General features: G+C 40.6%; 1 protein-coding gene across 1 annotated transcript; it reads right to left on the bottom strand.

Moving 5' to 3' along the window:
• Window positions 1-18,740: 18,740 nt before the first annotated feature.
• Window positions 18,741-19,773, bottom strand: LOC116265947 (probable acetyltransferase NATA1-like). The gene has a single exon (XM_031646958.2). It carries the CDS (start codon window positions 19,660-19,662, stop codon window positions 18,985-18,987), a length of 678 nt encoding a protein of 225 aa, XP_031502818.1. The 5' UTR covers window positions 19,663-19,773; the 3' UTR covers window positions 18,741-18,984.
• Window positions 19,774-25,073: the final 5,300 nt, after the last annotated feature.

Below are 25,073 nucleotides of genomic sequence, written 5' to 3'. Positions count from 1 at the left end.
AGTTTGGGCGTACGGCCCTCATATATGATAGTGTATTAAATCAAAAGATCGTAAGTGTAGAGAGTTCACTTAAATCAAATTTTAAATGGGTTTGCTTAGCATGATGATAAGAGTCACATAGATAATCTTTATTCAACTCAAACTCTAATTTAAAATCATCATTAACTAATTTCAAATGAGAAGATGAAAGATGTCCAAGGTGCCTATGCGAAAGTTCATGAGGGGAGACGAGAAGACAGGTTGGCTCACATGTGCATGGTGCTTGTCGAAGTACATAAGGTCCACCTCTTACATCACCCTGTCCAATTATTGTCCTCGCACGACACAATGGTTAGAAAAGAAAGTAATTGAGCAGTTCATGGACTTAGTGAGCTCACTAACGGAAAGTAGATTCACTTTGGATGAAGAAATACTCAATATATAATCAACTTGAAATGAAGGTAGAGCAACTTTTCCAACATTAGTAACTAAAATATTTTGACCATTTGGAAACGTGACTGGCATATTACAAGTTTTCACATCTTGAACAATAGATGAACATCATGGCTTTACCTCATGCACCATAATTTTCTTCATGAAACCATAATTTTCTTCACGAAACCATAATTTTCTTCATGAAGAGGTTGAAACACAAGCACATTCCCAAGATTATCAGAATGGTGAATGTAGAAGGGATTTGGCATCACTTGAGAAATATCAGATCCAACTGAATCGCCTTGAATGTGAACACCTTCCATCCTTGCTTCCCGATCAGCCATTGCATTAGTGCTTAGTGCTCTGGTACCATGTTACTAATTGAGCAAAGAGGAAACAAAGTGGTGAGAGAAACCAAGTGTGAGATAAAAATTCCCTTCTATTCAAAAGTAAATTATACAAGGAAAATATATACGCTACATAATTACAACGACTACTTACAACGTTTACATGTGTTACAATGGTAAGTCATATCTCTTTCCTGTGTTATGCCAGGTTGCTGCACCTACTTTACAACGTTTACATGTGTTACAATGCTAAGTCATGTCTCTTTCCTACTAACGCCAGGTTGCCTCACATAGAGAATACATCCTTTAACCGACAATAAAGTAAGTAAATAAGGAAAACAGCTACATCGCCTAAGGCTAAAAGCATTCAATGCAAGATCTCCCTCCAACGGTAAACATTCAACAATAAATTTCAATAATTCTTTAACACCCTTTGCCTACCTCTGTTGAAACTGCTACTAAACTAGAAGTTGACTCTGAACTTTGTTGCTGAGTCAGAAAAATTTGTTGCTGAGTCAAAAAAATTTGCTGGAGGGGCACTCATTCACATATTTTCATATCCAAAGAGGTAGTCATATATATAGCAAACATATTTTCATATCCAAAGGGGCACTTATATATATATATATATATATATATATATATATATAACAAAGCAAATATTTGAAAATGTCAATGTGAAAATAAAGAAACAAAGAAACATTGAGAAGCAACTGCCTACACCAACCCATATATAGCTGCTCCACTAGAAGAATATGTGTTCAGGAAATTCTTCATGCTTCATGCAGATGAAACATCTACTGGCCAAGTGCATCCCTCTTCTTTGGATGCGGTCGAAAGTGATCAGGATTCTACCCTCGCAGGCGAGGTAGGTGAACCAGTTAGCTCTAAGGTGGGTGGGTAGATGTGAGAATCAGTTATGCCAAGGCTCTTCTATACCTCGCCGCCTGACTCGTTCCCAAATGTAGCCCCTTTTGGGGAGCTTAATGGGTGGCTCTTGAAATAAGGGAGAATCAATCTGATCAGAGAGTAAAGGAATGTCCAATTGAAGCGAGAAACAAAAGCCTTGAACTAGGAAGGAGAGTAATGTCAAAGTTAAGGAGACCTGCAATGCTTATGTTAAGACAGGACAGGAAGTCACCTAACTCTTCATGAGAAAAGAGAGAGATTAAGGGAGGACCGCGCGATACACCAACAATCTTTCCAAAACCGAAGATTGCTTGTACCCACATTCCATCGAAACCCCATTTTAATTTGTTCCAACCCCACAGAAGGCCTTTCCAAATCCAAAAACATGATGCCTTCTTGCGGTGGATGCTCCAATATTCGATTAATATTTACAAAAAAAAAATTGAATTATTCATATTTCAATACTTTAAAAATAAAGATATGGTTCTGATAGATTATTCAAAAATTCTGTTCTTGTCAATGGTCAAAGTCCTACAAAATAACTAAAAGACATATGCTAAAAAATTGGTTGCATATCATAGACCACCAACACAAATATCTGAAACGCAAATGTAGCACACCCATGCCTTAATGCAAGTTGATGTTGTTTGGTTTATGTTCATTGACTGTGGGGGATGCAAACACGTAGCTCTTTTGTTTAGACATGCTTCCAATGAAATATTGCTAGGAGTTAGGCTCCCAACCTTTGCAGATAAAATGAGTATTTATAGAAAAAAAATCATCAAAGAATGAAAAAATAAAAAAAACACAAGACAAAGGAAATACATCCCATCCAGCTACTAGAAACCCAAGCAGCCCTGCACATAGCCTTCTCAAAGACAAGCGCCGCCGCTCACCACCACTTCAATTGCAGATAAAATGAGTATTTATAGGAAAAAAAATCATCAAAGAATGAAAAAATAAAAAAACACAAGACAAAGGAAATACATCCCATCCAGCTACTAGAAACCCAAGCAGCCCCGCACATAGCCTTCTCAAAGACAAGCGCCGCCGCTCACCACCACTTCAAGGACATACAAACCCAACTCTTAACCTACCTGATATATGTTGTTACTCTCCAAATTAGCATCTCTTCACCAGTCTCCTTGCTTCCACTGGGACGTCTGCATACACGACAGTCGGTTAAGTGTCCCATCTCTCCAAATGATTCCATCTCCCTGGCCATCGACTAACACTCCTAATGCACTTATTTAATCTGAAACCCACCCTTTATTCTTTGAATGGATCAACAATGAATTTGTATCGCTATCATTTTTCTGCAAACTCCACTGCAACATATAGAAGTCTACTTCATGCTGTCCCATATGCACTTTCACAATGATTAGTCTCCACAATGATTAGTCTTTGCACCCTCTGACGATGACAAGGTTGGTAGGTCATTACATATTTCTTCCTGAATTTTTGACAAGGATGTTACTGTAAACGACTTGCTTTGGGTATCCTTCACTAAACCCATTGAAACAAAGCATGTTATATCTCAACTACAAGTTGATAAATTCACTTTTCCCTTCTTTCCACTTCATATCTCTGCAAGAGAATTGACACATATTCCCACACATTAAATGAAAGCCTGCCCTTACCCTTACCATGCAACAATTTGTTCCTACACCACCAAACTTGCCAATAAGCTATGTGGAATGCTGCTTCCCAACAGTTTGCCATCCAACCATACTTGAACCTTTAACTTTCTCTAGAAACAGAATTTCTGCCGCACCAGAACTACATAATTCTCCTCTTCCCGAAATTTCTCATCACCATACTCCAAACTTTTTTGACTGCTTCACAATGCAAAAAAGATGCTTATTTGACTCTTTTACAAATTACGCTTTGACTGGCCAGGTGAACCAAATTGATAGTCGGGAGCTTGTTTTTGCAAGCTAACAACACAAACCAACATGCACTAGAAGGGAAAAAAATTCTCCACAAATCCTGCCACCATGATTTTTTAATTCATTTCAATCTGATGTTCTCATAAATGTTTCTAGCTAATGCATTTCTTATAGCTATTCTGCCAAACTATGTAGCCTGATTTTGTAGAGTTGCATATTCTCTACAAGGTTACCATACACAACTCTCTCAGACCTCACTAGTGTTTAATCTTAGCTTCAACAATAGTAAGACTTAAATTGGATATTATTTTGCCATACTTCTCCTCATTAATGCCACACCACTACTTCTGCTTTCCATTTTTGTAATCAAACAAACTTTACATCTGTCTCCAAACTTTCCACTACACCATATTCTCAATTAAACATTAACTCCATCCCAAGCTCCTCCAAGTTGTTTATTCTTTCCAAGACTTCTTGACCATCCATACACTCCGATCTACACAATGACTGCATTGAGTAGCTACACTACAAAAAATGTACGATTAACTGACAGTAGAGAAACGTCAGTAAAAATAGTGAAACCATCAGCCATGGTATTTTTCTGATGAGTTACCTTTTTGTCTAAAAACATGATTTACTGACACTGCTTGTAGGTCGTCGATAAAATCACTTTATCACTGAGGTTTTTTTGTTTGGACCATTTGTAATAAGTCTTTTTTTTTTTGTAATGCTTGCGTGGAACCATTTTCAAATCGTAAGATTATTATTGATAATGCGTACAACCAGCTGCCTAGAGAAGCATGATTCATTTCCTCGAGTCTCTTCAATCCGACACCCACTAGGGGCATGCCTAGACACTTGCCTATAATCTCCTCTCGGCCCAACCTATAATACTTGCTAGCTAGGTCCTTTTCGCCTTTACCACAATGAGAAAAATAACTTTGGATTTTGTGTTGTTTGCCTTACTAAAGATTATGATCTAAAGGTCATGACATCATCAATGAACATAATGGAGGATATGGTCTCCATATTACACGACATTCTCGGCACCCACAATTTCTTCATAGAAATCTTAGCTTTGAGTCCTCTACTAACCTCCATTACCACAATAAAGAGATAGGGAAAAGAAAGTCTCCCAACCTCAAGCCTCTCTTCACATTGAATCTCTTACCTTCAACTCCATTAATAAGTAACTTGTATGAGACCGTGCTCACACACACCAAAATCCTTCTCAGCCATTCCTGAATAAAGCCAAGAACTAGCATGCTTCTTTCCAAGTAACCCAATAAGACTCAGTCATATGCTTTCAATAGGTACAACTTAAGGCAAACTACTTCTTGCTTCCTTTTACTAAGTCAATCAATCATTTTCTTGAGCAAGGACAAACCAATTGTGAACAACCCTATTTTTTGTGGAAGACTTCATGGTTACCATCAACAATTCTTGTCAAGACATTCTGCATTTTAAAAACCTTAGAGATAACCTTGTCCATGTTATTTCAAAGAGAGATGGGATGGAAGTCCTCAATTCTCCCTATGCCCCTGTACTTCGGTAAAAGTACTATATTGGTTGCATTAATACTTTTAGCAATGAGATATGTCCTGATAAAATATAATACGATCATACTAAATTCCTCACTAATTGCCTACCAACAGCTTTGCAATAAATAGTTGGATAGCCATTAGCCCCTTCCGCACTATCATAATCAAGACTAAAACGAGCCATCTTTACTTCATTAGAAACTGCTTGTAGGCTCAAATTTTCTTTAGTTGAGACACCTCTCTTATTAAAAAGTCACAAAAAAGTCTCCTATTGCCGAATCCAAGTTCACAAAATTTCCAAAATAAGTTGTGACATCTTCTAACCTTCTATTTTCTTCTTTCTATTTGACATACCTTCCACTTCCGCTATATCAATTTTCTTATTCTTTCTCTTTATTTTGGGCAATAGATTAAAAAAAGTATGGGAGTTACAATAACCTTTATCAAACTAACTAACATTAAATTTATTTCTCCAAAAGACTTCCTTCTATGACAAAGCTATCTTCCACTCAGACATAACTGCCTCATCCCCTACCCATGTAGAATCTACACCCTCTGTAAAACTTCTTTTGCATAATCTCTGGTGTAGAGTAGAGCTGCTCAATTCTATCCTTCATATTTCTAGATGTCCCTCTATAATTGTCAAACTCTCTTCTTCTGAACCTCTAATTTTTGATAAACAAAGAGCATTGGGTTGCTTATTTTACCTAGCTCCACTCCTTGGAAGTCATAATTTCCGCATGCTAAACAATAAGCCAAGGTCAACAAAAGAAGAATCTTCTCTAACAACTAGCTTGAGACCCTGTGGTAGTCACATAAATAACCAAAGTATTACATTATGAGTAAGCCTGGGCAACGAGCCGGGCCGCCGCCGGGCCGGCCCGGTCGGACCGGGGTCCGGGCCAGGAAAAATCTTGCCCGGGCCGGATAGGCCGGCCCAGTGGCGGCCCGACCCGGCCCGACTCCCCGCCCTCGGGCCTCCGTCCTCCGCTCCCCTCCCTCTCTGCAGTCCACCCCCGCTCTCCCTCTCCCTCTCTGCTCCCTCTCCCTTCTCGTTTCCCTCTCCGCTCCCCCTCTCCCTCTCCCTCTCTGCTCCCGCTCCCCCTCTGCTTCCCTCTCCGCTCCCTCTCCCTCTCTGCTCCCCCTCTCCCTCTCCCTCTCCTCTATGCTCCCTCTCCCTCTCTGCTCCCGCTCCCTCTCCCCCTCTCCCTCCTCCTCCATCTCCCTTGCCGCTCCCCCTCCTCCTCCATCTCCCTCCCCCTCCCTCCTCCGTCTCCATCCCCCTCCTCCACCTCCTCCGTCTCCCTCCCCCTCCTCCTCCATCGGAGGGCGGGGGAAAAGGGGGTTGGGAAAGGGGGTCGGGAGGGCCGGGGAAAGGGAGAGGGGAGGGCGGGCCAGCCCGGCCCCACCCGATGCCCAGGCCTAATTATGAGGCCATACTGACTTTAACTTTCAAAATTACACCCATACTCCAACATGCACACCACACTATAAAAACACAAATCCAGCTTAGATAGGAGCAATCTGTTACCCTCTTTTTTATTTAACCATGTGAATGTGAAAAGAGGATAATCCATCTTCATTAAATTGCAACCTAAAATGAATTTATCCAAAGCTCTACATGAGCTCTTGTTTGATGGTAGACCAATCTATGACTTTTGATTGCGTTGAAATCACGAATACAAACTACATGCAACATAAAGGGAGATAGGGAGTATCTAACTCCAGAAAAAAACCACCACTTTGACGTAAGTTATTGGGCATGTACATGCGCACTGCAATAAAGTGAATCTTTGGATACTTGGTGAAAAATTGCCCGGTCATTATATTGCTCATCATCTTCTATCCTACATAGACTGAAGTGTCTTAGTCCCAAAGACACACAACAACAATCCATGCATTCCACTCAAAGTTGGACATGCAATAAAACCTACCTTCTTTCTTCACAACCTCAAGCAATTTATCAACCACCATTGAATCATAAACAAAAACAATATTCAGCCTTTTTGCTAGAAGCAATGCAAATAGGTCCAAGTGAGTCATAGCATTAGCTGCTCCTTGCAAATTATAGTTAACAGGATTAATTAACACAGTATTTTCTAGGCCTTCTCCTAGGATTGATTATTCTCCTTCTCTATACTCTCATTCCTTTCTAGAGCCTATCCCCCACCATCTCTCCCTCTCATCTCTCCCTCTCTAACCATCCTCCTTGCTGAAAATTTCCTTCTCTTCCAGCCATCACTCACCACCATTATCTTAACCCCGCTCGTTAATCTCCACGAGAGGAATCCAACAAGAAGCTTTTCTATAAGAAAATATTTTAAACAAATTTGAACATGTTAATATGTTTATGAACACTAATTTAATAATTCATGCTTTAATTGAAGTTATTTTTGTAAAGAATTTGATTTGTCTACTACTAAAATTTTGATCTAATAAGAGCCATTCATTTTTTGTTTTTAAAAAAGCATAATTACATTAATAAAATGACTAATTTAAAACATGTTTCTCATCAAATTTAATTTCCATTTTATCAATCTCACAAACAAAAAAATGTTAAGCAAGCTTTCTCTGACCTACAATGTTGTGTAGCCATTCAAGAAGAAATTGATGCACTACACATCACCCACACATGAGAGTTCAGTCATCCTACTCCATTACTATTTTAAACCACAAGTGGATATTTAAAACCAAAATGAATGCAGATGGTATATTAACATACTTGCCTTATTTTAGCAGGCTTGACTCAGGTTTTTGGACTTCATTTGGTTGAAATTTTCCACCGTCATCAAGCACACTATTGCTTGTGTTTCTTGTTCATTACCCTTTTCCATGGTCTGACAACTAGATAGTTGAATATCAATTTCCACCCATGGCTGCTTTACATTGCCACTTTTTTAACGAATATTAGTATCATATACCACTCATTTAGAGCGCTAAAAGGAACTAACTTCATTTTAACTCAAGAAGGGGATCAAGCAATTGAAACTGCCAAAGTGAAAATGACCAAAAACCCTATCCTAGAGCTCCTTGATGTTTAATTTTCAAGTTATTGAAGTAGAACGTGATGCCTCAAACATAGAATAGTAAGAGTTTTGAGCCAAAACCTTGGCCTATCACTTTCTTTAGCAAGAAATCGACGTGTGCAAAACATAAGTATACTTGACTTATGACCTCAATTTTTGTGTGATAGTTCAAGCCTTTCATTGCTAGAAAAGCTGCTTGATATACAAAGATTGAATTTGCCTTATACAAATCACGAAACATTGCAGTTTTCAAATAGTAAAAAAGAAAGTGAGTGTCTAGCTAAATGGATAGTATTTTTAGAAGAATATACTTTTTCTATCAAGGACTAGGTATGAGCTTCGAATAAGGTGGTCGATGTCCTTAGTTGTAAGACTATTGTTCTCAACGGCATATCCACTCGAGTGGTGGGACTTGAGGTTTGCTATGATTTGTCTTGATTATAAAATCATATGAGAGACTTGTATTTCCAAACCATCTTGAAGTGGGCTTTGATTCCCTATTCTTGATCGTTTCTTTTTTGTAAGAATAAGTTGTGTATGTCCAATTCATCACTATGGTTTTCCTTATATCAAAGTTACATTGCAATGGTTTGTTGAGTCATTTTGGTCGAGACAAAATGTCTGTCTTGTTACTAGAATGATATTTTCGGCCAAAATTGCATTTATGATGTATCTTATTTAAAAGTTGTTGAGTGTGCCAGAGAAAGCTAGGTCCTAGAGGTAAGTGTTAGAATATATTGTAATGGGGAACCGGGTCCATATCTGGACCCGCTCCTATGGGGCACGAATACCGAGGTAGGCTCGGTATCCTAGGCTGCACTCTTTCTCTCCCTCCTATATATTCTTCACTTACATGTAATTGTTGAGTTAAGTGAAAGTTATATTCTCTCTCCTAGGGTTGCGGTTTGCCCCTAGGTCAGAGCTTCCCCGTGGTTTTTCACCTCTTTCTGAGGTTTTCCACGTATACTGTGTGTGTTTTATTTACTCTCTCCTTGTGGTTCGTGTTTCTACATGGTATCAGAGCCACCGTGTGTGAGATCGTTGGTGTGCAAGTAGTGTTTTTCCGCCGTTCACGTGCCACCCCCGTTGCCGTTTCCAGCATCGCCGCTGACACTGTTCCCAGCGCCGCTGCCGTCGTTGTTTCTACTACTGTCGCTGACCAGGAACGCCGTCCAGGGACACCGCCACCGTCCGGCACCACCGTCGCCGTCCGGCACCACCGTCGTCATCTTTCCCAGCGTCGTCGCCGGTGTGGATCTCTTCTTTGCTGCCGCCGTTCCCAGCGTCGTCCTGCCCTGCCCTGCTGCCGTCGCCGCTCCCAGCGCCGCCGTAGTTATCAGCGCCGCCCTGCCCTGCTGCCGTCACAGGTCCCAGCGCCGCCGTCGACTGGGTTTTCTCCGCTGCCCCCTTCTTTCGCGTCGCTGCCGGCTGTCTTGTTTTCGCCGCCGGCCAGTTGTGACCTTCTTTGGGGATTGCCATGGCTGACGCAGTGATTTCCAAGCTTGATGATGCCCTGGACACGGGCAGCAATACCAAGGGTGAGAACTTGCCTGTTCATGTCACCTCCATTCGGCTGAACAAGGATAACTATCTCTCGTGGTCTGCTGCCCTAAAAATCGGCATTACTAGTCGTGGTCGCCTGCACTATATCACTGGCGAGAAGCCTCCACCTTCTAAAACTGATTCGCAATGGCCGACCTGGGCTTTGGAAGATAGTCAGGTTAAAGTATGGATTATTAGTTCCGTTTCTGCAGATATTCAGCCTTTGATCTTGCGTAAATCGACTGCTTATGATATGTGGACTGTTCTTGCACGTATGTATGGTCGTAAAAAGCGTGTTTTACGTGCATATCAAATCAAATGTAGCATATATGCTCTTAAACAGGGTGATTTATCTGTTGCCTCCTTCTATGCCGCCCTGAAGACCAAATGGGAAGAACTTGACTATCATGTGAATGATGACTGGAAATGTGGTGTAGATCATGCCCTGTATTGGGAAAAGGAATGGATGGACCGCACCTTTATCTTCCTTGGAGGCCTGCGTGATGAGTTTGAAACCATTCGGAGCCAGATTCTTAACTGTGATGAGATTCCTGGAATCGAAGAGGTGTATGCTCGTATTGAGTCTGAGGAGCAACGGCGCCAGATTATGCATATTGACTCCCATCAGGGGAGCTCTCCAGCAGCCTTTGTGAGCCATACTTCAGGGACGGAGCAGCGTCCTACTCGACGATGCAGCCATTGCAACAAAGTGGGTCATTCTGTTGATTTTTGTTGGGATCTTCATCCTGAGAAGCGTCTCGTCCGAGGTCGTCCTCCTCCTCATCGCCGTGCTCCTTCTGTGCCCGAGCCTTGTCCAGGGTCGACCAATGTTGCAAAATCCAAGCTCTCCTCAGATCAACTTAGAGAGTTGCAAGCATACATTAGTCGTTTGTCTACCCAGGATGATGCTTCTACTTCTGAGGGGGCTAAGTTAGCCCAGGCCCTAGTTGCTACTAGTGATCAAGGTAATTCCTCCCTCGGTGATTGGATTGTTAACAGTGGGGCCACTCATCATATGACAGGGGACCCTACGATGTTTCAAGAGTACAGGTTGACCTCTGGGCAGCAGTGTGTGGCTATGGCTGATGGTTCCTCTATCTCTGTGGCTGGAAAAGGGAGTTTATCATTACTGAACAAATATTGTCTTCATAATGCCCTACATGTTCCCAACATTCCTGTCAATTTGTTATCTGTCAGCAGTATTACCAAAGAGTTAAACTGTAATCTAATTTTCTCTGCTGATCGTTGTTTACTGCAGGACTTGGGGACGGGGCAGGGATTGGTTTGGTTATTGATGACCTCTACAAACTGCCCGTACAAGTTGCTTCTGCTTTGATTTCAGCCACCAGTGGACAGTTGCCTGGCATGGAGGACAGATCCATCATTATGCGTTGGCACGAGAGACTTGGTCATCTTCCATTCCCGTTGCTTAAAAAGTTGTTTCCTAGGATGTTTCATTCTGTTTCTTTGGACACCTTCGTCTGTGAAGTGTGTCAGTTGTCTAAACATGTTAGGGCCTCGTACCCTATTTCATTCAATAAAGCCAACCGTCCTTTTGCTTTGGTTCATTCTGATGTTTGGGGTCCTTCGGGAGTACCCACTTGTCGTGGCTTTCACTATTTCATGACTCTTATTGATGACTACTCCCAGTGTACGTTCGTGTATCTGTTGAAAGAACGTAGTGAAGTTCCCGACATTGTCAAAAACTTTGTGGCATTTGTTGAAACTCAATTCCAGACCCCTATTCAGACTCTTCGTACTGACAATGCTCGAGAGTATGTCTCCCAATCCCTTGATGACTTCCTGCGAAGCAAGGGTATTATACATGAAACATCCTGTAGCTACACACCTCCTCAAAATGGTGTGGCTGAAAGGAAGAACCGTCATTTGTTAAATGTCACCCGGGCCATTATGTTTCAACGTCATGTCCCTAAGCGGTACTGGGGTGATGCACTTCTCACTAGTGCTCATCTCATTAACCGTATGCCTACTCGTGTGTTGAATTGTCATTCCCCTTATTCTATTTTGTGACCTACTCAGAATCCCTGGCCTTTGACCCCTCGAGTGTTTGGGTGCGTTTGCTTTGTCCATGATCATAGTCCCACTCTCAAGAAACTTGATCCTCGGTCCATCAAAGCGGTCTTTTTGGGGTATTCCTCCACTCAGAAGGGATACAAGTGTGTTGACCCTAGCACTTCCAGAGTATATGTCTCCAGGGATGTTACCTTTCATGAACATGTGGCATACTTTCCTGCGACTCCTCTTCAGGGGGAGTGTCTAGGTGACAGAAGGGAAGAGTATTCTTCGCATCAGTTGATTCAGTTCATGGATTTCTTGGATTATACAGTTAGTTCTCCAAGTATGGAAGACGTTGTCAGGAAGGACAGAGACAGTCAGATGGAGGGGGGCCCTGTGAAAGAACAGCAGTCTCGAGGTCACTTATTTGGTCAGGTTTACAGCAGGAAGAAGAAGGATGTGATGGAAGATGTCGATGTTGATGTTGCCAATCCCAATCTTCCCAATCTTGTGACCTCCCCGAATGATCCAAGTCCAATGAATGAAGAACTTCCCATAGCCCTGCGCAAGGGCACCAGGTCATGTACTTCTCATCCTATCCAGAGATTTGTTTCATATGCTAAACTCAGTAAAGACTACAAGTGCTTTGTTACCTCTTTATCTATGGCTGTTATTCCCAGGTCAGTGGAAGATGCCAGGAAGGATCCTAAATGGCTACAGGCCAGGAGAGAGGAGATGGACGCCCTGGAAAAGAACAGTACGTGGGAGGTTGTTGACATCCCCAAGGGAACTCACTTAGTTGGTTCCAAGTGGGTGTTTAATGTGAAGTACAAACCTGATGGCACTGTAGACCGCTATAAAGCCCGCCTTGTTGCTAAAGGGTTTAGCCAGAAATATGAGATTGACTATCTTGAGACGTTTGCTCCCGTGGCGAAATTGAAGACCGTAAGGGTCATCCTAGCTCTTGCAGTGCAGAAGAAGTGGAGCATGGACCAACTTGATGTCAAGAACGCCTTCTTGAATGGTCACCTTGAGGAAGAAGTCTATATGAGCATGCCGCCTGGATATGCTCGGAACGGGAAGTGTTGCTATCTCAAGAAAGCTTTGTATGGTCTCAAGCAGTCCCCTAGAGCGTGGTTTGAAAGACTAAGGGTTGTAATGAAGACTAATGGGTATAAACAGGGAAATGGTGATCACACCCTCTTCATCAAGCAGAGAAATGGTCTGGTGAGCCTTCTACTTGTATATGTTGATGATATGATTGTCACGTGTGACGACGAAAGGAAAAAAAGGAAGATGAAGGAAACGTTAGCTGCAGAATTCGATCTCAAAGATCTGGGCAAACTAAGGTATTTCTTGGGAATTGAGATCGCGCGGTCTGAGACTGGGCTTGTTATGAGCCAAAGAAAATACACTTTGGATCTTCTAAAAGAGACATGTAAACTGGGATGCAGGCCCTTTCTTACCCCAATGGAGTCTGGCACAAGAATAAGTATCAAATCTGGGACTATCTTGGATGAGGAAGGAAAAGGGAGGTATCAGCGGCTGGTTGGTAAACTTATTTATCTCACTCTTACTCGCCCAGATATTACGTATGCTGTGGGTGTGTTAAGTCAGTTTATGCATGCTCCTACTGATTGTCATTGGAAAAGTGCTGAAAGAGTATTGGGATACTTAAAGAATGACCCAGGGAAAGGATTGCTCTACACTCGACAAGATCGACTAAGTATTGAAGGATACTTTGATGTCGACTGGGCAGGATGCACAAATACTAGGAGGTCTACCACAGGATACTGCATCTTTCTTGGAGGTAACCTTGTGGTCTGGAGAAGTAAGCGACAAGAAGTTTGTTCCAGGTCCAGTGCTGAGGCTGAATACAGGGCGGTTGCTATGGGGGTTACAGAGATGCTATGGCTCAAAATTCTTTTGGCAGATATTGGGGTTAAAATGGAAGAGAAGATGAGGATGTATTGTGACAACAAGTCTGCTATTAACCTGGCAAATAATCCGGTCATGCACGACAGGACTAAACATGTGGAGATCGATCGTCACTTCATACGGGAACGCATAGATTCAAAGGAGTTGATTCTGCCCTATATGAAGTCTGAAGATCAAGTTGCAGATGTCTTAACTAAGTCTTTATGTACATCTCAATTTAAGAAAAATGTTAGCAAGCTTGGCATGTTTGACATGTATGCCAAGCTTGAGGGGGAGTGTTAGAATATATTGTAATGGGGAACCGGGTCCATATTTGGACCCGGTCCTATGGGGCACGGATACCGAGGTAGGCTCGGTATCCTAGGCTGCACTCTTTCTCTCCCTCCTATATATTCTTCACTTACATGTAATTGTTGAGTTAAGTGAAAGTTATATTCTCTCTCCTAGGGTTGCGGTTTGCCCCTAGGTCAGAGCTTCCCCGTGGTCTTTCACCTTTTTCTGAGGTTTTCCACGTATACTGTGTGTGTTTTATCTACTCTCTCCTTGTGGTTCGTGTTTCTACAGTAAGCAATCACTCTCATTCGTTTTTGGAACGAAAGCAGGTATCCATGCTCTTTGTGATAAGCTCACCTGAGGCAGTTAGGGGGTTTGACTCTAATGTATTGATTTTCAAAAATGGTATTTTTCACTCCCTATAAATGCACCACTTATGCCTCCTTAGTTGTGTTATACTATTTTAGGTGAGTAGTCTTTTTCCACAATCTTTAGGGAGTAAGTTTCCACATTCTTCCATTGTCTATTACATTGGATAGAGATATGTGCTTTATGGATACTTTTTATGGGTTTTATTCAAAACAAAATTACAATTTAGTAGTTTTTATCATCTTCAGATGCATAGGTAAATTAAGGTGTTCAACTATAGTTTGGATAATTTTTCATATTGTAAGACCATGCCAATCTTGAGACCTTATGTTGCATCAAGCTGAGTTTACATACCATAATTCTGTCAGTAGGTCCATAGGTATGGGGTTTTTTTTTTTTTTTCAGATTGTTTATGATAGATCACTTGTGCAAGTCATTGATTTTGCCTGCACCCATAGGTCAGTGATTCTCTCCCTACTCTAAGTTCCATTGTTAAGTACATGCAAGAAATTCATGTTCAGATGAAACAAAAGTTAAAAGAGAGTTACAACACCTACAAGTCTAAGGTGGATCAATTTGTTATTTCACAAGTTTTGAGGTTAGGGATCTAGTCATCATCATCCAAAGCAATTTGTTAGTGTATATATACAATAAGTTGAGTTCATGTGAGCATGGTCCATTTAAGATCATCTAAAAGTTTAATGCCAATTCATACTTGATTGATTTGCTAAGTGATTCAAATGCATCACCATCTTCAGTATTTCTGATCTATTGGTGTATTATGATGCATCAAATTCATAGGAACCGAATTCTTTCCAATCATGGGAGAATGACAAAGTAGATCTAATAATAACACAACTTTAGATTTTACATCAAGGACCTGCCCCCAAAGGAAATGCGGGCTGATGATGCCAACACAGATCCCTATGTGATTTGAGACTCAGGACAGGTTAATGTGCATATAAGAGGGGGCACTCACATGACTAAAGGGCAAGGTGGTTTGGGTTCAATCCTTCATATGCATAAGCGTGCTAGTTTGATTTTTTTTATTATTGTTTGGATAGTCTTATGATTTGGTTCCATTCACTTATTATTGGTTTAAGGGGCTAACATATAAAGGCCACACACCTGCTTTTTTGGTTGATAATTGAGAGATAGAGATGTCCCTTATGGGATCATTTGGCAGCAAAGACACTTTGTAATTGTCCCATGAATCTACCCTGAAGTTTGGGGTAGGTTCATTGTAGTTGTGGTGTTTCATGAACCTATCCTAATCCCTGGGTAGATTCATGGGACACTTAGAAGGTATCCCTGCTGCCAAACGATCCTTATGTTTTCTTCTTCATTAATTCAATTGCCTCTTCATCAGTTCAATGCTTCAATAGGTGATCCTCTTCATTAGTCTAATTCTTTACTAGCCCATCATGAGCTAAAGGAGAAGACCTCTTCCTCTCATCATCAATTTCAAATAGCTAAAAATAAATATGAATTTTTTGTATTAATATAATCAAGTTTTCTTGTGTTATTTCTTACTTTTTCTTCAAAAACAATTTTGGTAGCATTTGCTTCAGATTCTATCCACAAAAGCATTTGCCAACAAGCAAGGAGTAAGAACTTGCTTGTTAAGTACCATGGCACCCTTTAAATGAACGAAATGGATGGAAACCTCCTCTTGGGGTTGAAGGTAAACAACATCTTTAATTGTGTGCCACTTCATATAACCGTAATCATGATAAACTTCATTATCTCCTTCTTACCATATATCAGTTACTTATTAGTGTTGTTCTGTATACACCTTTTGCTATGGTGCTTGCTAACCTCTATGAATTTGAGGTGTATATGTTTCCAATTGAATTTGAGGTGTTGCAAATGTTTTTACATGTCATCTAATTGATGTTTTGCAATCTAAATTTATTTTCATCTGATTTGATGGTAGATGTGTTTAACATGAAATCATCCTTTTCCTCTAATATTGACAAACAAAAAAATCATGCCTATGTAATCCTACAAATTTGATACATTTTTGGCTTTTGATTTTAGCTTACCAGAAGGGAACCTTGATACTTGTCAGATTTTGCAAACTCGTGGGAATTAATTTGCCATCTACGCTAATAAAACTGGCCACAATTTGTGGGGCAAAACATTTGGCAATTGTTTATTTCTCTGCTTCTTCTTCTGTAAAATTTATCTACTTCCGACCTATCCAGAAGAAAGTAGAATGTCACTCACCAGTCATACTAACTGTAGTTGAGAAACTAATTGTCAAATGTCCTTCACAAGAAAGCCAAAACAAAGCACAAACTTTCTTGATGTGCAAGTGAACTCCGAAACCCATCTTCTAAAGCGTGCCATTTTCATATTGTCATGCTTTCAATCATATCGACATTACAATGTTAGGGCTTCACAGTCTCAAATAATCTGTAGGTCAGCTCCTATCCTAGCCATTCAAAAACGTTGCAGTGTGAAATACTATCAATCAGAATTCAAATTCAGTTGTTGAACTATCCTGTTAGCCCATAACTTAGAACCACCGGTTCATTACTTTCAATGATAATTAAACATTTATTTTGGGTGGACAAGAGGATTAATCGCACTGTGGAGCAAAAGCCGAAGCCTCCTCGCCCGACCCTTCCTATTGCCCCGAGAGTCTAGAACTAAGTCGGTACCATGTGGTGAGATCTCTACGTGCTTGAACTTGCACATAGGGACCCGTAAATCCCTTTTTTACGGTACATGAGCATAGCTCCATGCGGGTTGAACTCAAGACATGCCCAAAAATGTGTTGTTTTTGTTAGGATTCCAATAATTTGCAAGACTACCATTGTCCTGAATATCCCAACTCAATCTCCGCAGGTTCACTTCTCAATATGATGCTTTTCACTGGCCACTGTTCAAAAACCCCATGCAGCTATCCGTCATCTACCAACCAAGAAAGTCCACCATTCTGCACGTTTTTGCCCTTTAACTGCCATATGCTTCATCATACCCCATTGTTTGCACAATCCTTCCAACATCAATGACATATATTGCCGCACTTAACTCAAAGGTACAAATTTCTAGATTTCTTTTTCATTAGCATTGAATTTTCTTTGTTTGACCTCAGATTGATGTTTGGCAGTGGAACTACACACTAATAGTCAAATTGTTATGGTGCTGATTAACCGCTAACGGTTCAAGTGATCATGCATTCCCCAGTAAGCATTCCCATGCAACTTTAAAGGGTTACTCCAAGATGCTCTACTTGGACGTTCACCAGCTGCCGCTGCTGGATGAGTTGAGCCATTCTAAACTTGTTTAAACTTTATTGGCAGGTCCTGGAAGGTTTTGAAAATTGAGATATTTAAGAACAAGATACAAAAGGAGCAGTGCCAGGATACCTTGATTATACAGGGAATTCCAATATTTCAAGACAATAACATGATAAGAATGCTTTGCGATCTTACCATAAAAATTTAATTTAAACAATGTTCAAAGATTTTGAGAGATTGACTATTTTTTTTTCTTTAACAATGACAGGTGAGCAAAAATTATCATACTGCTCAACAAGACTACTAAAGCTCCCACCCTTCCCTCCATCCCCATAATACTAGATTTGCTTTTGCTGTTTTGTGATGTCAGCCCACTATGCTTCAATTTGCATTTTAGTGGGCTCTTTTACAGCACAATAAATTGATACCCTAGAATTCAAAAAATACTACCTATCTACCAGCCACTATCATTTCCGTTGCACCAACACCTGCATTGAAACCCCAACCATATTAGACCTTAGCAGGAGGACACCGTGGTAAAACATGGCAGGGCTGAGACTTATTGCAGGGTTTCTAATTTAACGCCCTTTACCATTTGCTCACAGAGATCCATAAAAAACCCGTCATTCTCCCCAGCTTCCGTCTTCCCGAGACACAGCTGAGGTTGACGTTTGTGGCCGTCTGAATGATAGGTATTGCGACCGTGAATAAGCTCGTGCTTGTGACATTTTCACAAACACATGTTTTTTACAAATCTCAGCTAGAACAGAGATCCAAGAAAAATGGATGGATTGTCATAAAACGGATGTAGATGTCAACACACAGCTGATTTCACGAGCACTGAATCTTAATCGGTGCTTTTAAAATGTAAAAATATGCTTCAGCTCGAAGTCAAAAAGTACTGACATAACCATGCATATATTACTGACCGAACAGACAAAAAAAATTGTGATTAGAGAACATAAAACTGGAGAAAAAGTAAAAGAAGCGATCTATAGAAATTTATCAAAGAGGCAAACGGATCGACGTTTATAAGAACAACGGGAAATGGCAATCAGGCTGATATGACATAAAATTTATTGCCATTGTGTTCTGACCCGTAGCACTCAAGAGTCAACAGCTCCAAATGGTTCATCTCATTCATTCATTGTTTCTTTCCCTTTCATTGAGTTTTACCGAAGGAGAAGGGAATTTAAGCAGAATATTTGCTAAACAAGGGGAAGACCAATAAAAAAGTTGAAGCTTTCCAACATCACTTTTTATTCATCGAAGCCTCCCCCAAAATCAACTGGCAAAGATCGTCCACTTGAAAAGCAAATGACAATAGAAACAATGTTCTTCATCTTCCGCTACAAATGGCCGAACGCATTACCCAGAAAAACCCAACAAAATCCACAAGAGGAAAGGAGAACCGACCAAGAACCCCAAAACGGCAGAAACAAGAGAATGACCACAAGAACCTGGTGGATCTCTCAATCTGCATTGCGCCCGTAAGCCTCCAAGGCGTCGCCGGTAAGCCTGCAGATCCGCCATTCCTGCAGGACCTCCGCGCCCATTTCCTCGTAGAACTTGATGGCGTTGACGTTCCAATCCAGCACGCACCACTCCACCCTCCCCATCCCTGTTTTTGCCGCTTGCTCTGCCACCGCCGTCAGCAGGATCCTTCCCAGCCCCCTTCTCCGGTAAGGCTCCCTCACGAACAGATCCTCTATGTACAACCCCGGCTTTGCCATGAAGGTCGAGTAGTTCCGGAAGAAGAGAACGAACCCGGCGACCACAGTCCCCGGAGACGAGATGAAGGACTCCGACTCAGGGTCGTCGACGGTGGTTGTGAACTCAACCCGCCGGACCAACGGATGGAGACAGTCAGATGGGTGTTGGGGCAGTGGTGGAGTACCGTCATCAGAGAGCTCCAGGATGAAGACAGTGGGGGGCGATTGGGAGGGATCGTCTGGGAAGAGGGTGGAGGAGAGGGACTCTTCGGTGGCAGAGAAGAGGTGGGTGAGGCGCTCGAAGACGGCCATCTGATAGATCATTCGGTGGATGTGGGGGACGTCATCCTTGACGGCAAGGCGGACGATAGCTTGCTTGGCGGTTGGTCTGGCAGGTTGGTTGCCGCCGGTGGCGGAGGTGGAAGAGGCGGAGGACATGGCTTTTCTGCTTCAGAGTCTTTGTTGGGCGTGCGCCGGGCTTCCTTCTCCGTCTTCCAGTCTCTCTCTCTCTCTCGGTTTTACCACTTGGGCGCCGTAAAAGTGCCAAGTTGGAGAGAGTGTTCTGTACGACTGAATCTGGGGTTCTTCAACTTCTAAAATAAACTTAAAATTTAAAAGATAATAAATATTACACTGAACTTTTTTACATTATACTAACGTTTCCTGCTGCTAACTAACAAAAACATATTAAGGAGGAAAACGTTACAAACATTTTTATCATTTAACATTGGATCACACTTTTTTTTTCCAACTATTTATTTGGTGCCCTCAACGGCTGGCTAAAGTCATCATTTCCTCACTTCTAAGTTATGAAAAAGATGTTTGACAATTAAAGAACATTATAGGTTAAACAGCTTTGTTACCATGCGTTGTGTGCTGAAAATGACCCGTAAGCTAAATGGAAGAGGTAAATTTTTTTCTATCTAAAATTACCAAAATGCCCTCTGTTTAAAAGTGGCGACATCCCTTCCCGTGTCTGCCTAACATGGAAAGAGCTCTCTCATTCACAACATATAAAATACGGGTAATTTTCTTATAGTTAAAAAGTATTCACCTCACTAATTTAGATGTTAATAACACAATGAAACTAATTTGGATATAGGGAAACATATTTATTAAAATATTAAACATAGTTAAAGAGGCTAAAACAATCTAATAAACAAGAAAATACACTATATGCAGGTACTTTGGATATTTTGGGATCAGTAACACCAGTTGTTGAAAAAAAGTTTATCAAGTTTGTCTATTTGGTAGATTACTGTACCCAATCAAAACGGATATGCATTCGATAAAGTAAAAAAGAAATTTACTAATTGCTCCAAAAAATGGAGATTTTTTTGCACTACCCACTACTTGGGTAGTAAATTTCCAGAATCGTTCTTTTCTTTTCAGGTTCTCCAAATTGTTTTTTCCTTAACATATGATTCAAGCTCTGCACCAATATTCCTCAAGCAACTTCCAAGTGAGTAGGAAAAATATTTCATACGATTGTCCGGATCATTGAACTGCTCCCCCTTCCACTCACATCTTCCTAGGGTGCCAAGTCTGCTTTCGGTGCCTTGGGATGACACCCTCCTTATACTTCAACTTGCATATTAATGCTCGGCCTCTTTTTACAACACATGGAGTTGACGCAATGAGAGATCGAATCAGAGATTGACTGCATACCAACTCCTCCACCATCCATTACACCAACCCTCTTAGGGATACTTGAGAAGCAACTTTCAGTACATTAGATATGTAGGCTATAAATTCTTTAACCATTTTTAGCAATTGAATTCCCTCCAACAATAGAATTACTGTCAATGCTTGCATGCAGTTGTTTAGACATTGACATTGCTGAAGGTACAAATCAGGATCCTCCCATGATGAGGTAGGATGAAGGTTTGCTTGCATAAATTATTCCCATCGTAATAATGAGGAGAGCCATAAATTTTTGGTCAAGGGGTACTCATTAAAAAAAAAAAATCATAGATATGATAAAATTATTAAGAGGCACTATTTGAATAATCAAAGGGCACACAATATATGAATGAACGAACTCATGTTGAGAACCACTAATTTGAAGCTAAAAAAAAAATTGTGGAACTGTACATGTGGCTCTACCCATGATCCTAAGCATCTTGCTCTTGTGTAAATTTGGAAGTTCCATTGCTCATATACAATAATGATGGAGATTCAAATGAGAGTAAGTATGAAAGAGGACCTCTTGGGATTTTGTGCATCGGTGTTGCTGACTCTATGATGAAGTTTATGGAACTATGTAAGTTCTCAGTCTATCAAAACTCATCCTCATCGAACTATCATAGGGTCGTCTCTTCTTTTGATGCAACTTTAAGGTAACTGAGCATAAAACTTTTTGGAATAGGTTTTGGTTTGCTATGATACTCAACAGAAGTATCAGAGCGCTATTTTTTCTTCGTCTCATGTGAGCTAAGGAGGCAAGCCAAACCACGTTATCCCTTGTTCTCCCTCTCTTTTCTCTTAACTCTGACTGTGTATGCTCGCTAAGAAAAGTTGCAAAAGGGCTTGCCTTACCAACATGCAGAATCACTAGTAAGACTAGAAACACTTAAACTGTAGATGCATCTTCAAGAAGAACAACACAAAAGCAACATTTCTATGACTACGGAAATATGAGACGTACTCTGGCCATTGTCGTTGTTCCTTTTGCCAGTTGTCCTGGACACCTAATTCTAATGTCCCATGAATATGCTCCAATATTTGGGTATATTCATGGGACATACACTGAATGTTTTAACTGGCAAAGAGAACAATGATAATGGCTAGAGTCGATCTCATATTTCCGTAGTCATAGAAATGTGGCTTTTGTGTTCTTTTTCTTGAAGGCGCATCCATAATTCAAGTGTTTCTAGTCTTACTAGTGATTCTGCATGTTGGTAAGGCAAACCCTCCTAGAACTTTTGTTAAGGAGCATACACAGTCAGGGTCAAGAGAAAAGAGAGGGAGAACAAGGGATAACGTGGTTTGGCATGTGCCTAGCTATATCCAAGGAGCACCAATCTCTCTCTCTCTCTCGTTGTCATTCATTAGTTGCAATAATATAACATGGAATATATATTGGGTACATTAGGATAGATGACGATAACCTTGGACACAAGATAATCTGTGGTAAGGAAAAAAGAAAAAATCTGATCCAATCCTATCCAGGTAACCAACACCAGGATGACCATAATCACAAAAGATAATAACACTCCATAAAAAACACATGGTACTCCAACAATTCTCCCTCTCAAGTTGGTGCGCAGATGTCAATCTGCCCCAACTTGTCTATGAATTTCTGGTGGTGCTCGACGCTTAATGACTTGGTGAAGATATCAGCAAGCTATTCTTCACTTCTAATATGAGGAGTTTTAATGATCCATGTCTGGATTTTTTCACGAATAAAGTGGTAGTCAACTTCGATATGCTTGGTCTTCGTGTGATATGCAAGGTTGGCTTCAATGTAGATGGCTGCCATATTATTACACTTTAATTCAACCAGATAGGAAGTACTTCCATGTCTTTCAACAAGGTTTTTAGCCAAATAATTTCGCTAGTACAAGTTGCCATAGCCCTATACTTGACTTCTGCACTGGATCGAGCCACAACTTTTAGTTTTTTGCTTCCTAAGTAACCTGATTTCTGTCTACAAAGATGGAATAGCTAGTTGTAGATTTCCATTGATTTGGGTCTCCAGCCTAATCTGCATTGGCATATCCTGCAAGTGTGAGAGATTTGTTTCTTTTCAATAAAATCCCTCTTCCAAGACTCCCTTTCAAATATCTTAATATTCTGTGTACTGCCTCTAATGTCTCTCTCTAGGTTTATACATGAATTGACTGAGGAGACTCACAACATGAGTAATATCAGATCGTGTTATCATAAGATAAATTAATTTACCTACCAGTCTCTGATTAATTCCTTCCTCAACTTCATCACTTTCATCTTGTGGGAGCTTACAATTCAAATTGAGAGGACTTTCTACTGCTCTAGTGCCAAGCATTCCTGTTTGTTGCACAAGAACAAGTGCATACTTTCGTTGACTTAAAAAAAATCAATTATCAGAATGTGCCACTTTAATGCCCAAAAAATATATGAGTTGTCCAAAGTACTTAATTTTGAAGTATTTATGCAAATACAATTTTACCTTTTTCATGAAGTCTATGTCGTTGCCTACCATTATTATGTCATCAACATACATGAGAAGAACAATGTCCCTTGATCTCTTAGCAGTAAACGTGGTATAGTCTGCCACAATTCTTTTAAACCCTTTCTCAACAAGCGCATCACTTAGCTTGGTGAACCAAGCACAAGGTGATTGCTTCAGTCCAGACAAGGACTTTTTTAGCTTGCATACATGCCCTTGTTCATTCTTGGTGCCCTGCAGTGCTTTCATGTAGTTTTCTTCTTGCAGTTCCCTATACAAGTAGACATTTTTAATATCTAACTACATAAGATTCCAATTTTTTGTTAGCTGCAACTGAAAGGAAAGTTCAAACCATATTCATTTTGCTTACTAGGGAAAATGTCTCATTATGATATATTCATTCTTTCTTAATGTATCGTTTTCGACGAGGCGAGCCTTTATGTCTTTCTATACTGCCATCACTTGTGTTTTTTAATCATGTAAACCCATCGACAACTGATCACTTTTTTTTTTCTTTGGGTAAGGGAACCACTTCCCATTTTTCGTTTTTTAGAAGGGCTGTAATCTCTTCAGTCATGGCCTTTCTCCACCTAGGGTCTAGGTTGGGTTCTTCAAACTTAGTGGGTTCTTGGTGCTTATAGGTGTTCGTAACATAATTTTGATACGGTTTTGACAAGTTTGATGAGGTAAAATATTTTCAATAGGATGAGTTATTTGGGAGGCACTAAAAGTTTAGTAATCATTTAAATATGGTGGAACTCCAAGTGGATCGGGTGGATCTTCTTAACTGTGGTACTGTTATGGGTTGGTCTATTTGTGGCAAAGAAGGATTGATAGGATGTTCAGTACAAGACAAACTTCTTGTTTTAGTGTCGGCTTGGTAACTTTCTCAACCAGGTTGTCCTTCATGGTCACTTTGGCAGGCGTCATAGGTCTTGTATTGTTAGAAGATGGCATGACAAGCTCCTTTTGGCTGAGCTCCCCCTCAATTTTGGGAAGTATGACTCTTCCTAAAAAAATCTCACGTCACATGAGAAGATAAATTTTTTGCTGATAGGCTTAGAGCATTTATTACCCTTCTTAATATTTGAGTACCCCAGAAAAATGCACTTAACAGCTCTGGCTTCAAGTTTGTTTCTAAAAAGAGCCTGAACATGCACAAAGCATTTACAACCAAACACCTTAAGATGCTAAATGGAAACCGGTTTTGTTATACACGAGTTGAAGATGTACCTGGTCTCCATTACGTTCAATTCCTCTACCAATCTCCTTCTTTGTTCCCCCTTCCTCAAATATCACATTCTTTTTGGAGAAATTAGCAAGACAGTTATAGCAATTTGTAAGCTTACTAACATATATCAAATTGGAGGTAAGACTAGAAATATACAGAACTTCACCTCGTTACTAATAGGAGATCCATTAGCTGTATAGACCTTTTTTCATCAACTTGACAAAGTCTTTTCAAGTGATTAGGGGTACTGGTCATGTGATCTGTTGCCCTTGAATCCAGACCCTACAAAAATCAACACTACTGTAAGTAAACCGTGATTTGTACCTCCTAACTTGCTCATCAGATTTTATTTAGAAAATTTCTAGAAAGAACTCTGAAGCTCCTCCTTAGTGACGTATTTGACTTTCTCATTACTCTTGGAAGGCAGCATGTCATGGTTGGGGTGTTCGATTATGTCTCAGCACTTGT

This window comes from Nymphaea colorata, chromosome 12, assembly GCF_008831285.2.
Source record: "Nymphaea colorata isolate Beijing-Zhang1983 chromosome 12, ASM883128v2, whole genome shotgun sequence".
Classification (NCBI taxonomy): Eukaryota; Viridiplantae; Streptophyta; class Magnoliopsida; order Nymphaeales; family Nymphaeaceae; genus Nymphaea; species Nymphaea colorata.
The sequence above is the reverse complement of the archived record's forward strand: the minus strand, read 5'-3'. Positions and strand labels throughout refer to the sequence as shown.

What these genes read in the sequence shown, in the direction of transcription:
- LOC116265947 (XM_031646958.2), bottom strand. Translation starts at nt 19,662, where the DNA reads ATGTCCTCCGCCTCTTCCACCTCCGCCACCGGCGGCAACCAACCTGCC.